The 16,140-nt window shown below is 31.8% G+C and overlaps 2 protein-coding genes across 2 annotated transcripts; both read left to right on the forward strand.

Annotated features, from left to right (window-relative positions):
• Positions 1-525: 525 nt before the first annotated feature.
• Positions 526-2,535, forward strand: LOC105770406 (30S ribosomal protein 2, chloroplastic). The gene is made up of 4 exons (XM_012591600.2): positions 526-893; positions 1,024-1,125; positions 1,223-1,522; positions 2,291-2,535. Exons 1-4 carry the CDS (start codon positions 597-599, stop codon positions 2,327-2,329), a joined length of 738 nt encoding a protein of 245 aa, XP_012447054.1. The 5' UTR covers positions 526-596; the 3' UTR covers positions 2,330-2,535.
• A 1,533-nt stretch (positions 2,536-4,068) lies between these two features.
• Positions 4,069-11,183, forward strand: LOC105769944 (dihydrolipoyllysine-residue acetyltransferase component 5 of pyruvate dehydrogenase complex, chloroplastic). Its single transcript, XM_012590924.2, has 6 exons — positions 4,069-5,108; positions 5,545-5,736; positions 5,817-5,904; positions 10,534-10,604; positions 10,715-10,798; positions 10,897-11,183. The coding sequence occupies exons 1-6, from the start codon at positions 4,260-4,262 to the stop codon at positions 10,999-11,001; spliced, it is 1,389 nt and encodes a 462-aa protein (XP_012446378.1). The 5' UTR covers positions 4,069-4,259; the 3' UTR covers positions 11,002-11,183.
• The last annotated feature ends 4,957 nt before the right edge of the window (positions 11,184-16,140 follow it).

Consider the following 16,140-nt stretch of genomic DNA (forward strand, 5'->3'; position numbering starts at 1 on the left):
AATATCTTATTAAGTGGATGTCCATCATAATTAAGATAAAGTTTTGATGTACTTTAAATTCTAATAGTTATTAGAATTAGATATCTACTTCTTTTATACTTCTTATGCATATAAATAGAGACTACGATAAAACATTGTAAATTATCTCTTTGATCAATAAAGTACATTCTTTATTGCTTTCATATTTTTTATTCTTTCCTGTCTTTATTTTATAACAATTTTAATTTTTTAGTGTATTATATATTTAATTTTTTTATATAAAAAATGAAATTAAAAAAAATTAATACTAACCAAATTAAGTCAAATTTTTAACATTTTTATCTGAGTTAAACTTGAACAAAAAATTAAGTCATTTTTTAGAACAAGCCAAGCCCAAACTTGAAAATCGACCTAAGATTTTAATAGAGCTCAAATCCGGCCATGAACAACTCTAAATAAAATAGAGCAGATCTTAAGCCCAAATTGACGCCAGGGCATATAGCTACCCGCAGGTGAGTGACAGCCAAAGCCCCTAAGTGGATAATGCGATAAAACCCCCGCTCTTACTCTTCCTTTCTTTCCCTCAATACTAATTTTCTTATCCCAAGCAGAGAAAAATGGCTTCAATGTCATCTCTAATATTACCCCCATATCTCACTAAACTCTCCTTCAAAACCCAATCAAACCAACACTTGCTCCAGTTCCTCCAACCCAGTTTGCCTAAAAATCTCACCTTGAGTTCACGTCCCAGAAAATTAAGGTTGTTTGTCGCGGCAGAAGAGCAAACCGCAACGGTGGCCTCCCCTTCTTCCGAGGCCGCCAGGAGGCTTTACGTTGGCAACATACCCAGAAATTTGAAAAATGACGAGCTGACAAAGATTGTCGAGGAACATGGCGCTGTTGAAAAAGCAGAGGTGCTTCCTTCCTTTCTTTTTTATTTCTTTTCCTTTTTTTTATAATTTATAACATCACTTAACAATAAGAGAAAAAGGGTTTTAAAGCCTTTCTGAAAATGCTGCTTTTCGTATGGATGAAAAATTGCAGGTGATGTATGATAAGTACTCCGGAAGGAGCCGCCGATTTGCTTTTGTTACCATGAAAACCTTGGAGGATGCTAATGCGGCAATCGAGAAACTAAATGGCACTGTAAGCCCAAACCCCTCATATACGAGGAAACGTAGCACATATGTTGAGGTATCTGGTTTTCATGGTGTTTTTTTTCTTATTCTTTCATGTATTGCAGCAAATTGGAGGGCGGGAGATCAAGGTAAACATCACCGAAAAGCCTCTGGCACAAGTGGATTTGTCTCTCCTTCAGGCGGAGGATTCCCAGTTCGTTGATAGCCCGCATAAAGTTTATGTGGGAAACCTTGCGAAGACAGTAACTTCAGAGACACTAAAGAAGTTTTTTTCTGAGAAAGGGAAGGTAATGAGCGCCAAGGTTTCACGGGTCCCGGGGTCCTCCAAATCAGGGGGATTTGGGTTTGTATCATTCTCTTCAGATGAGGAAGTTGAAGCTGCCATCAATTCTTTTAACAATGCTGTAAGTTGTTCACCACTTTTTTTGCCTTTGCTTCTGCAATATACACCCTTGTTGTATGCAATGGTTTCAGTGACAGTTTTTCTTTTTAATGTTTATGAAATCCTGTTCGTTCTTCTTATTGTTATTACGAGTAAGTTTAGATCTTTTGAATGAGAGGCCTTTTACATCTGAATATCGGATCCTGTTGTGAAGTGTTTTTGCAGCATTTTCTTTCATGTTTGAGGGGAAGTATTGATTTGTTGGTGACTGCAATTAGCTTGGTAGTTGCAATTCTATGTTGCTCTGACACTGCGTTTTCCTTTATAGTATTCGTGTCCAATATCCAGACATGTGTCTAAGAGTATGATCCGAAAAAATTGTTTAAATACTTGTCTGTGACACATCTGAGTCCGAGCAACATAGGTTGTGATTTCCTTTTTAATGATCGAACTTTTTGGTTTCATTTGATAGTCTGAATCTGTCAAAATATTCATCCGTTGTTTCATTCTTGGAAGTCATGTGTGCTCATTTAGTTCTACTTATACATTGTATGTTCTGGACTCTTTACTTCTCACTATTTCTACTTGTGTGTTTCTAGCTCTGTTTGCTCATACTCTTCATTTTTCTTGAAGTATTCATGTCCCATAAATGGTTATAGAGATATGACCTTCAAATACATGAAAGAACTTTAAGGATACTCACAGGGTCATACCTGAATTCGAGTAATATAGGTTTTGTGGGAAATGAGCAATGTAAGTATTACTGATATGCAAGGGTTGGTGGTTGCAGATGTTGGAGGGGCAAGAAATTCGTGTAAACAAGGCATAAAATGCGGTGCTCCATCTCATCCTGTATCCATTTCACATTCATTGCAAAGTAGGGTAGTTGTTTTGTTTCTGTTGAATGGACAATCACTCAACTTATGAGGTTGTTGTAATTATAGGAGGCTGAAGCTTAATTTGTTGAACTGGAAAAGGAGAAAGAGGATAAACACTTTTTCATTTGGGAAGCTGAATCTGATGCATATTATACCATCTCATATCTCCCTATATCCTTTATCTTCTGCTGTGCCTCCTCCCATTTTTAGGCTTTAGCAAAGTGAATTTGAAATGTTTCTCAGAAGAAAAAAGGACTATATTTATTTATACATATTTAATTATTATTATTTTCTTTTTTAATTTAATAGTTGGTCAAATATCAAGTAATTTCCTAAAAAATTTATCACTAGGCTAAATAAGCTAAACATGCTGGGGTTTTTTAATTGGCCAAATAGGTTGTTTTTTTCAAGATTTAGGAAAATAGGTCAATTTTGGAAAGAGGGTGTAAAAACGCATCCAGCTGGACGAGCTTTTTACGACACGCCAGGAAAAGTGTGTCCAGTTGGAAGCGCTTTTCGATAATTACAAAGAAAACGTGTCTAGCTGGACGTGTTTTCTCACTCTCTTTTAAAAAAATGGTCTATTTCTCTAAATTTAAAAAAAAGAAAGACTTGTTTTGTCAATTAACTTTCCTTTCCAGCATATATGTCAAAATGTAAAAATTAAGTGTTGAAATTTTAATATTGAATTTAATAAGTATTGAGCATGAATTGTAAAAATTGTTTGGCCAATATAATTTATTTATTGTTTGATAAATGTAATTGTTAAAATTTGAAAATCTTATTTTATATTTTTCTATAAATTTAAATTTGAATTTTAAAAATGACTAGGAAATGCTAAAGTGTTGAATATAAAAATATCATAATTAAAAAGTATTTTTAACTATATCCAAACTAATAATAAAAACAACTCATTTATATTTTGTGAATTTATTTGTAATTTAAAGGATAAATTGATTATCTTCAATTCATCAAGTGATTAATCACTCCTTATTTACTTATATTTTCATTGAAAAATTAAATCAAATGGTTTTCCATATTTGTTATCACACATTTAAAAAATTAAACTGCAAAAATATTAATGTTTAATAAATTAAACTCCTCAATAAATTATCAAATCAGGCCTAAATATATTCATAGGTTGCATTTGAGAGTTTACATATGCTAATAAAAATTAAGATTAGGATTCAATATAATAATTATATTTTTAATTATACTACTAAAATATAAAATTGTAATCTTTCTAAGTTTGAATACTTTTTATTTGGCTTAATATATCATTTGATATATGAGTTTGACATTTTTTCCTAATATGGTACCTATGTTATTTTTTGTCAATTTGATAAAAGTTTTGTATTAGACAAAAGTTATATATTTTGGTACCCAAAAGTGATTTTTAGTGTGTAATTCAACTTTTCGGGTTTGATGAAAGTTGATTATAATATTATTAGGTTTGATTTTTGTATGATTTTGTTAATAGAATAAATTTAGTCTTAAATGTGAACTTATTGTCAAATACAATTCAATGGATGCGATTGAATTCAAGCATTAAGGTTGATATGATTAATGTTAAGTGTGGAAATATTAACATTGTAAAGAAATTAAAATTTAAGGTCAAATTAGTTTCCAACTAGTATTAGTGTAAATGGGAAGAAAAAATAAAAGGTAAAGACACGCGAGGCGAGTGGAGTTTGAGAACCAGCGGTTGAGTTGGGTTTGGTTTGGTTGGGTTGAATCCTCCGCCCGTTCTTTCGTTGTTTCGTGTCGATGCTTTCGAGGAACTTTTTTAGGCTTTAAACTTTCAGCTAAGCTATAGTAACATCAACAACCAACATATTTCCTTTCAATTTTCCTCCCCTTTCTTCTCATTTCCTTCCTTCAATGGCTAACGTTCTACAGACTTCTTTCCTTCCTTCTACTTCTTCCCTTCGCCGGCCCTCCATTTCCGGTTCCAAAGGGAAGTCTCAATCCCTTCAAGTGAAGGCCAAGATACGAGAGATTTTCATGCCCGCACTCAGCTCTACAATGACGGAAGGTAAGATCGTGTCTTGGATGAAGTCGGAAGGGGACAAGTTGTCTAAAGGGGAGAGCGTTGTTGTTGTGGAATCCGACAAGGCTGACATGGACGTCGAGAGTTTCCACGAGGGATTCCTCGCCGCTATTATGGTGGAGGAAGGCGGCGTTGCTCCCGTCGGTTCTGCAATCGCCCTCTTGGCTGAGACTGAAGACGAGATCTCTGAAGCCAAAGCTAAATCGCAGTCTTCTTCGAGTAGCACTCCTCAGGTAGTAGAAGAAAAGCCAAAGCAAATTGAAGAGGCGGCTCCGGATGTTCCAGCTGCTGCTGCTGCTCCATCAGTTCCGGTCGCAAAGGCTGTAACTTTGGGGTCCGCCGTGCATCCGGCTTCGGAAGGAGGGAAGAGGATAGTTGCCTCGCCGTATGCCAAGAAATTGGCTAAGGAGTTGAAGGTGGATTTGGGAACAGTGGTGGGGAGTGGACCATTGGGGAGGATTGTGGCTAAGGACGTCGAGGCAGCTGCGGTAGCAGTACCGGTGGCTGCTTCTCCGGCGAAGCCAGATCCTGTGGCTCCTGGGATTGAATTGGGAACAGTGGTTCCTTTTACCACAATGCAGGGTGCTGTGAGTAGGAATATGGTCGAGAGCTTGTCAGTGCCTACGTTCCGAGTTGGGTACACCATCACCACAAATGCACTTGATGCCTTGTACAAAAAGGTAAAGCTGCTTGTTTTGTTAAGGTGCTTTAAAATGATAACAATCTTTTGTTTTTGTACTTCGAATCATTTTATAATTTTATGATGTCATGGATGGTAGGCATAGGACTTAAGATAGTGCATTTAGTTCGAAATGGTGAATTCTTGACAATGTCATATGAAAGAAGATGACTTTTCTAGAGCTTAAATTAAATATATTTTCAGGCATTATAAGCCTTCCAAAAAAAGAAATCCTTACACTAGAAAACTTGAATAAAAGAAACTTTTCCTGATTTAGGGTCTTTAGAATATTTTTGGGACATTTTGCTGGAAAAGATGTTGATATTCTAAACTCATTTGTACATTGTAGATGAATAGTACTGTTATGTTGTACTTATCGAGTTGCTTTTCATTTGTTTGTGAAAATTGGTTGATATAAGTTGTAATTTTTTGTTCAGATCAAGTCCAAGGGTGTAACAATGACAGCATTGCTTGCAAAGGCAACTGCACTTGCATTGGTTCAACATCCAGTGGTGAACTCCTGCTGTAGGGATGGCAACAGCTTTACATACAATAGTAGCATCAATATTGCTGTTGCTGTAGCTATAGATGGAGGGTTGATTACACCGGTTCTACAAGATGCTGATAAGGTTTTCATTATTCTACTTTTGGATTCTGACATTATATGATTGTAACTATGTTCTAAGGGCTTTATTTCTTTGTATTTTAGGTTGACATTTATACATTGTCAAGAAAGTGGAAAGAGTTGGTTGATAAGGCACGGGCCAAGCAACTGCAACCTCATGAATATAATACAGGTATGTTATTTCATGTTAGCATTGTTCGGCTTGATGATATAGATGCTGGAATCTTCTTTGGTGTCATGCTGTTTGCCTATCTCTTATGTTGATTTGAAATGCTTATAAATTTTCAAGGGGATGAATATTTTTGTACTTGGTTGTTGGAAATATTGGATAAGAAGTATCAGAATAAGTGGAAAATGTTAGTGGAATTTTGAAGTCTTACTTGGATGATTATGCTTGTAAAAATCATGAGGTTTCAGAAAGTACTTGTTATACTTATGGGCATTCTTTAACCTTTATGCCAGGGCAGTTTAATGTCTTAACTAATTTAACGCGACAATCTGCTAGGGTCTTACAATTTCCCACGCATGTAACTGAGAATGTTTTGGACTTTAAACATCAGGTTTAAACTTAAGAATATGAAACTGTTTGTTAATGTTCAGACTAAAGAGTTAGCTGATAGGCCACCAATATGTCACTTTTCCATTTTTTAGCTTCTTTAGGAACAACTAGCTCCTTAATTTACAAATTCAAACATTCAAGTTTGATTATTTGTTGCAATATTATTGACTGTTCTAGCTATCAAAGTAATTCTTTCTTTTGTCACTGTCTAATGTAAGGCATATTTGTCATACCCAGTTGGACGTTTTGACTTGAGCAGTGAATGAGTAGAAATTTCTCATGCAATTTCATGCAGACAATTTTTCATGCAAAATTATTTTGAAGTATCTCTGGAACTTAAATTCAATTCATATTTGAAAAGTGTTTACGCAACTCAACAAAGAGTATGCATAGTCCAATGAGGTCAATGCTCTAGTTATGATAGGTAGTCGGATCTCACTTTTCTTGATTTAGTTAAGGTAGAGCATAAGTTTGGCTCTTCTGTTTTATTTTTTCTCTTGGCTCTTCTTTATTAGTTTTTATTAATTTTCCCTTCTTTCTCATTGCTTGGGCTAAAAATACTAACTATATGGTCTATATTTATCATTTGCGCAGTCTTAAAGTGATGCATAATAAGAAATGGAAATCAGATATAGAGAAGTGAAATGAGGAAGAAGGAAAAATTTGAAGGAAAATATATGAAATTGGTGTAGAAAGAGACAAGCCATAGGAAATCTCAATTCTTTATTTTGGTTTTCATCATATTATATATAGTCGATATAAAAATTTCAGTTTTTGCAGTGAAGTTACTGCAACGCTAGGGTTTCTTTCATGAGTTATCTAGTCCAGTTCCACTTGAATTTGCTTCTCGTGAATGTCACCCTGTTTTTTCATTCCTCGTTGTTGGTTAATATTTTGACATGTCAGCAACCAACTGGCCAAGGAAGTTGCTGCAGTGCAAGGTTTTCTTTTATTTCCTATCTTCACAACTCCTAAGCAGTGAAGAGCTCTCTTATAAGTATTCTTTATAGGAAGCTTAGACCCCTCATATAAGTCAACTTCTTTATAGGAAGCAAAGAGCTCTCTCTTGGCAAAAGAGTCATGCAAGGCTGCCAAAGCAGCAATCTACTCAACATTCAGATCCTCGCAATCACTACTACCACTTGCACAAATTGGTGTAACCGAATTATCACCTAACATTGTAGCAGCCACAGCAGTGCTCTCAGCATCCCCCTGTTTCTAATTCTTTTAACCTTTTCGTCTTGCTTCACAATCCTATATTTTTCATCATCCACCTTTTTCCAACTCTTTTCACCTTTCTACTCTTGCTCCAAGATCCTATGATTTCTCTCCAAATAACGAGGTTTCTTGCTGTAAACACACTGGCCTTTTTCCTGGACAAAGACCTTCATCAAGACTTATTGGAATTTCTAGGTCCATTGTTCTCCCCTCAACCCCTATCTTCAGTGACAAGGGCTTGTCCATGATCGACACCCTTCTCTTGCCTTTTATTTATTTATTTAGTTTTACTATCTGTTTGAGAATTCAAGAGAGACTGTGTGCTACTCATTATCAAACACTATATTCCTAATGGAAAGCTTACTGACAAGATCCTGAAACACATCTAGTTCTCAACTACATTGTCACTCCTTGTACTTAAATTAGCAAGCCTTCTTAACATGAAGACTTTGTTCTATGCACTTTTCCTCTCATAAATTGCCTCCAAATTTTGAGAAGTTCAGTTACACTAGTCTTGTTCGGAAATGATAACCAGACTAATTTCTGTCAATGGTGCCAATAATTTTCCTAAGCAGCTTCTCCCATTTCTTATCTGCACATAGCAAAACAGTGTTGGATCATACCAGTCTCTAAAATAGATGAGATCCCCCGTCATTGTCTTTCAAATTAAGTTATTCATTAAAGCCAGTTCAATTATGGACCTTCTAGCACTAACCATTGGCTTTTGCCTATCCAAGAGCTCTAATATCAGTTGATCGGATTCAATTCCAAGTCACTGGATGCTGTTAAGATAATCAATTAGCTAAGCAACAGAACCAAGGAAAAATACCAAGTTTGCATTGAAAACATTTTAGTGTAGAGGGGGAAAACGATAGGTAAATTAGCAACAAATCCACTAGCAAGTAAATGAAACAATGTTCTTGCTTAAGTTTTTGCCTAAACTTGAGACTCCGAGTAATTGGAACAATATCAAATATACTTCCAGGAATTATAGATCTAGATTTCACCAGCAGGATACTGAGCATACAATTTCTTTATGATTAAGTCCTTGATCACTCTAGAAAATAGAGATGAGCGTTCGATCGAATCAAGTGACAAAATTTTGAGTTGACTATTTTATCCTCCTAACTCGATTTGAATTTTTTTCAAATCGAGTGAAATTATTCGAGTTAAATTAAAAAATTAAACATCTCAAATTAAAATCTTGTTATAGCATAACTAATTTCATGTTAGAGCACATAAATTTGAAAGAATATATATTTGAAAACTTTTCCAAAACAAAATTAAAAAAAAAACTTTTGTGTGATAATAATTAACTTATTTAGGTCCCAAAATTATTATTTTAGAAAATTTTAAAATTTTAACTTTCTTTATATAATCTTTAGAAATTTTTAAAATTTTTAAAAAAATATAAAATTTGAAATTTTATAAATATTTTGAATTTTTGAAAATTATTTTAAAATTTTTGTAATTTTTATTGAGAGAGAGACCAATTTGCTTTTTTTCAAAATTGATAGGGATCAAAGGGGTATTTACACCAATTTGTTATTTGAATTATTTGAGTTATTCGAATTGTAAAATTCAACTCAAACTCAAGACTCGAATTACTTATTCGAGTTGACTTAAATGACTCGATCGATTAACTCGGAATTTAAATTTTGTTTCGATTTTTTCGACTCGAATCAAGTTTTGCTCACATAACTTCAAATTTACTGCTTGTTGTGTGCCAAGAATCTCTTTCCCTAGAGCTTCCATTCTTGTTATCTTTTTCTTCCCCTTAGTTGCCACATGTTAACTTGCCCTAGAACCGTTTCAATTTTGACTATGCTTAATGAGAAAAGAAGAAACCCTTGTGTTGTTAACTTTCTTTGCCCTTTTATCTATTTATGCGTAGTTGATTCTAGAAACTACTATTGAATCCTTTAAAATATGTTGAAGTTTAGTTATTCCTACAATAAGCTTGATATCATCCATCACCAAATACAAAGTCTGGACAAATCCTAGGCATGTTAATGTTAGGATGATTGGAAATCCTTCTGTCCTGCTTGTAGTGACTGATTATAAGTTTACACAGTATTTTGATGGATCTTGTACAAATCTTGAATTGTAGTGGATAATTTTAATGCAATAATTGTTGGTATGTGTGGTTGATATATAATAACTGGAATTTATGGTCTATGGTTGCTGAAAAATTTGTAATTAACACCCCCCCCCCCGCCGCCTCTTTTTAATGTACCCATAAGCCTTCCAGCCCTATGCTACTAAATATCATCTAGGAGTTTGGCCTGTATGTTTACCTCTGGTTTTTGCCCTATTATTCTTGTTTCTCATAAAGTCATGGTTAATATATAGTTTCTGCTCTAATATGCTTTCAACGTAGCTGAGGCCTCTACTTAGGCCAGTCTTCATTGCTTTTGAAAAGTGTTGTGGATGATAAGTGTTTTTGAAAAGTTTGGTTTAAAATTTGAGTGTTCAGCATTGCTGTCAAAAAGTACTTTTAAAAAATAAAATGTCCATTTTAGAGATGTTATTATCAAGTAACAAATATGCATTTAAATAATATTTAAATTAGTTAATATTATTATATTTTAGTAAGAATATAAAAATTTATTATAACTTGTTGTTAATATTTTAATATATGAAATATAAATTTTAAATATTTTAAGCAATAAATATTAATTATTTATAAAATTTAATTAGAATATATAAACTATATTTTAAATATTTAAATATAACCATTAAATATTTGTAATTAGTATTTAAAAATAATTTTTAACACATTTGTAATTAAGCATCAAAAAAAAGAAAATACTATGTTATTGGAGGGGTGAAAAAGTAATTAATCACCAAAAGTGTTTTTAAGCTCCTTTTCAGAAGTGCTTTTCAAAAGCACTTCTGAAAAGTTAAAAATTTCAGCTTGTTCTTCACAGTTTTTCTTTCAAAAGTACTTTTGGAGTCAGAAGTGTTTTTTTTAAGCAGCCCTTAATCTGATTTCATTTTTGCCGATGTTTGCTTCTTTTGCAGGTACTTTCACCCTGTCTAACCTTGGGATGTTTGGTGTGGACCGGTTTGATGCCATTCTGCCACCTGGAACTGTAAGTTTGTTTCTTAATTATTAATATTTCTCCTTTTGCCGGAGTCTCTAGAACACAGTAAGATCTGCTGGGAATCTGTGGATATTTTATCTAATCATGTGGGTGTGCAGGGAGCAATTATGGCGGTTGGAGCTTCTCAGCCCACCGTGGTGGCTAGCAAGGATGGCCGCATTGGCATGAAGAACCAAATGCAGGTAATGAAAATATGGCTTTTATAACAGAAATGGAGAAAAAAACTAAACTTTGCCCGGTTCCATCATAGAATAAAATGAGATACTGTTGAACATTGCAGGTAAATGTGACGGCAGATCACCGAGTGATCTATGGTGCTGATTTAGCTGCATTCTTGCAAACACTGGCTAAGATTGTGGAGGATCCTAAAGATCTTACCTTCTAGTGTGGGACAATTTGTGTTTGTAGCATGCTCCCTGTTTTTGAAATCACTTGAGATGAAAATTTTTAGGCGTTATCCAGTTGAGAACAAGACACATTTCTATACTTACTCGACTTTATCCACTCCTTTTTTTTTTCTTTACTTCACCCTTTCTATTATTAATTATAAAGTTTCCGTTTGTTTTCTGATCGTATTTGGATCATTATTTGGTTCAATGGATGATTACTTACACAAGCAATCAAATTCAATTATTTAAGTTTAAAAAGTTATTTTATATAATAATAGTGTTTTCATTTTAGAATATTTTATTTATTTTTAAATGATTATATGTTATTTTATTAATTTCATTTAAATTTTTTTCAAGGAAAGGGGCTTTTGATCTGCTAAATATTTATTATATAAATGATTTATATTTGATCAAAGGTCAATTGGATAAAATTGCATGTGATATTTATTTTTATTAATTTTATCAGTAATCCTATTACTGAATTTTTTTCTGATTAACATATAACATTTTGAGAATTTTTCCTTAAATATTATTGATAATATTTTGGTGCAATTGTAATTCAAAACTCCACTATTTTTTAAAAAATGAACACACAACCAGAAAGTCATAACTTAATTAAATTTTTAATAATTAATAATTCAAATGTTGATCAGTTACTACTTTTGGCCATTGACTATTAGCTGAACTAGATAGATGTTTGCCCTGAAGGCATGTTATTGAATTTGTTATAAAATATAATTAATTTAACATAATAAAAAATAGGAGTAAAGATAACTTAGACAATAGTAATCTCAACCATTATATTGAAACTTATTTGAATATATATAAATTAAATCAATCATTTTCAACCTAATATAATTATTTTTCCCAAACTAAAAAAATGATGGCAATACCTTAATTACCCTTCAAAAGTCAATTACGAAATTCAAAATCTAAAATTATTTTGTTTTGTGTACATTCTTAACCTTTTATACGATTAATATTTTAATAATTAAACCGTCACGTTATATTTTTCATTTATATAAACCATACATATCGAATGTAGTGCAATTAAATTTTTTTAACTATTTATTTTAAATAAAAAAGCTTTCAACCATTCAATATATAAACAATATTTTTTATTAATATGGTAAAGATATAAGATCAATTCGAAAATTTATTGCATGATAAGTATAATTATATTATATTAATATAGTAATTAGATTGTTAAAAGATTAATTGTATAAAAATTGTAAAATATATAAAAAAATTACTTTAATTTTAAGCTTTATTGACAATTAACCCTCAAACTATACATATTTTCTCATATTAATATCTAACTTTTTTTATTCTACATTGATACTTTGAACTTTGCCTCCGTTGTAACTTTTGGTCCAAAACTCAAACAGACATTAAAATGGGGCAGGGTCAAATTTTTAAGTTAAAATTAAAATTAGAAAAGATATAATTTAATTAAATGAAAATAAATTACTTATTTCTAGTAAGTTATTTTTATATTTTTTGTTAAAATTTTATTTTTCTCACTATATCTTCTCTTCTCATCCCCTATTATCACCGCCATCCGAGCTCCTCTCTCTCATCTCTCCTCCAATTTGTTGTTGCCAATCTCTTTAAATTGTCTCTTTCTTTTACTTAATTATTTAGAGAAAATATTTAGTACATTATTAATGGGGTTTTTTAATTCCACAAACAAAGCCAAAACTCAATACAGTAAAGGAAATTAAGTGAAGTACTCCAGATACAAAGTATGGAAATTAATCCTTATTCGTACATGGGTTTTTCTGGGACAAAATAAACCACTTCAAATAGGTTTATTACTCCGGCTCAGAATAGATTAATCTGGCATGGGATACATGAGCCCCCAATAATTTACTAGATCAATTGATAAGCCGGGCATTCTCGGCCCACCAAGCAAAACCAATGATTTCTTGGTCACGACCGGCTAAAGCTAAAGTTCCATTAAAGAGCGTTTCCACGAGGTAGAACCAAGATGATACGGATCAACCCCTTCTTCTTGCGCCAGAGATCTTACCATTTCAAAAGGAATTGGAGTTACATATTTTTTCCAGTTCCATTCAAGAGTTCTTATGTGTTTCCACGGCCCTTTATGAAATACATACAAGATTTGTCACTACAAACAGAATAATGGTAACACATCAAGATTAATTACTTCATTTATGAATTTCATATTAATAAAAATACACGTCCTACCGAAATAGAATTTGTAGCTTGCTATCCTCTTGCCTAGCAGACAAGGATTTACCTCCATAGAAAAGATGATTCATTCAGATCCGCATGAAAGCCCAACTCTATTGCATTGCGTGAATCAATGTTGTATATTTAAAAGAGGTTGATCTCATTGCTTCTCTCATGGTAAATGTCCTATGAGAATATAGTAAAATATTAAATATATATATATATATATATATGTCAATTTTTTAAGGATATTTATGGAATAAAAAAAAATATCAATGTACAAAATACTGACTCATTTATTTAATGTTGAATTCTCATGATATCATATACAAAAAGAGACCATTTTCTTGAGGTTTCAATTTTTTCCAAGTTAATTTTACCTATTTTCTTCTCCTTTTCCCAAATCAGTTTTAGTATTTCCCTATTTTTTGTGTTGCTGTCAAATTTTCTTTTTTGGTTTGATGAATTCATTTTCTTCTCTTAATTTCAAATTGGATTTGAAAACCCTAAATTTGAGTGATTTATTGCTTCATCACCCACTTAATTACAGGTAAATTCAAACACTCGATTTGAAAATCTTGATGTACAAGTGGGGTCCCGCCCCACTTTTCACTCAATTGGGCTGGGATGGGTACAAGTTTCGCGGATGGTGGGGCGAGGATGAGGAAAAAAATTATACTTGCCGTGAGTGGTGGGGCAGGCGCGGGTATAACCTTGGACTCACCTCATCCCCACCTGCCCCGAATAACATATAAGCATGTTTTAAAAAATAAACATTTATAAAAAAATAATTTAATAATTATCTTAATAGTATTTAATTTTTGCACTTGTGTCATTTATGATGTATTTGAGACATTGTTTGTATTTAGATATTATGTAAGGATTTTATTTTCTGAACTTTTTAAACTCATGTTGAAGTTATATTTTATTTATTAATTAAAGGGTAGCGATGACTTTTTCTTTTAAATAGTGACAATTGGAAAAATGTCACATATGTGGTAGGAGTCTGGAGGACAGATATTTCATACTTTTTTCATAAAAAAATTAGTTTATATTTATTGAACTGATACTTATAAATATATTATATGAAGTAGGTCGCAGGGCGAATATAGGGGGATTAGGTGGGTTTGGGGACCCATGTGGATAGTGGAACAGAGATAGTTTTAATCTTGCGAGTCATAGGGCGGGGATGAGGATGAAAATTCTTAGCGGGGATGGGCGCGGAGGGAGCACCCCACACCCGTCCCACCCAATTGACATCCCTACCTATATGAACATCTTTCCAAACCAATAAAAAAATTGTAGAGTTTTAAGTTTTATGTTATCATGTTTTATATTATTTCGATTCTTTATTTTTTTTTAAAAAAAATTCATATTTAACTCAAAAACATTTACGAAAATATAACTCTCTCAAATATATATGTATCATAGATTAAACTCATTGAAGTCGAGTAATTATTTTTTCAAGAGGATTATTGCATGTTTAGAGGATGTATATAATTTCATGTATTTTAAGTAAATTATATTATGTGCGTAGCGAAAAGTGCAGGCAAGCCCTTGCTAAATAGAAAACTTACTTTATAGTTTTTTTTAATTAAAATAATAATTTAATCTTTTCAAAATTTTGATTAAATAAAATATATAATTTTAACTATTTAAAAATAATAATTAAATTTAAAACCATCTTAATACAAAATTACATAAGATAGTAGGTTAACAACTCAATGGAAGTGTGTAACTAGTCATAAATTTTACCAGCTTTCTATTATTGGTTTCAGTAGTTGACGAAATAATATTGTGAAATAGTAATGAAATTGAAGCATGTCAACCACCAAATCAACTCCACTTCACCTCTATAGCTGTCCAATTATATGTATACTTACGGAATCTCGTCAGGTTGGCAGTGCAATGAAAACAGTTGTTATCCTCAATCTCACTCACTATTTATATATATTTTTTATAATTATAAGATTTATGGGTGAACAAAATTCGATTCGATTTAGAAAAATTAAAAAAATTAATTTTGAGTTAATTGAATTGAGTTGTTCGAGTCAAACCGAATAAGTAATTCGAGTTCGAGTCGAATTGAATTTTACAATTCGAACAACAAATTGGTGTAAATAGTCCTTTAGTCCCTGTTAATTTTGAAAATGAACAAATTGAGCTTTCTTAAATAAATTGTAAAAAACTAAAATAAATTTTACATTTCAAAATATTTATAAAAATTCTAAAATTTATATTTTTAAAAAATATACATATAAATTTTAAATGAAGAAAATTGAAAATTTTAAAATTTTCTAAAATAATAATTTGGGAACTAAAAAATTAATTAATGATTCAAGTTTATCATGTTAAAATATTTATTTTATTTTATTTTTGAAAAAGTTGTCAAGAATTAGTTATACTACAACAAGATTTTAATTTTAGAGGTTTAATTTTTAATTTAACTAGAAAAATTCACTTGATTCGCCTTGACTCAAATTACATTTTACTCAACTCAATTAAAAAAACTCAAATCGAGTTTAGATGATAGAATATGAATTGTTAACTTGAAATTTTTTCACTTAATTCAACTATTCGATCGAACGCTCACCCTAATGAGATTCACTTATATAACCTTTTTATATATGTAATAATATTTTTATTATTATGAGACTCAAGTCATCCCTTAATCACGAAGTCGAGGGATCGATCTTCATCCATTGTGCATTTCATGACCATTTGTTTTCCTCTTCAAAAAGTACTTACGACGAGAGAATTAATCACAATTATCGAAAATAGATATAGTTTATTTCGACAAAAAAAATTTGTATGGATCCAATGTTTTATATCATAGTAATAACAATATATATTTAATTTACTCAAAATTCTTCATACATAATCTAATAAAATATAACAAAAACATATATATATATATATATTTATTATATATATGTGTG

This window comes from Gossypium raimondii, chromosome 5, assembly GCF_025698545.1.
Source record: "Gossypium raimondii isolate GPD5lz chromosome 5, ASM2569854v1, whole genome shotgun sequence".
Classification (NCBI taxonomy): domain Eukaryota; kingdom Viridiplantae; phylum Streptophyta; class Magnoliopsida; order Malvales; family Malvaceae; genus Gossypium; species Gossypium raimondii.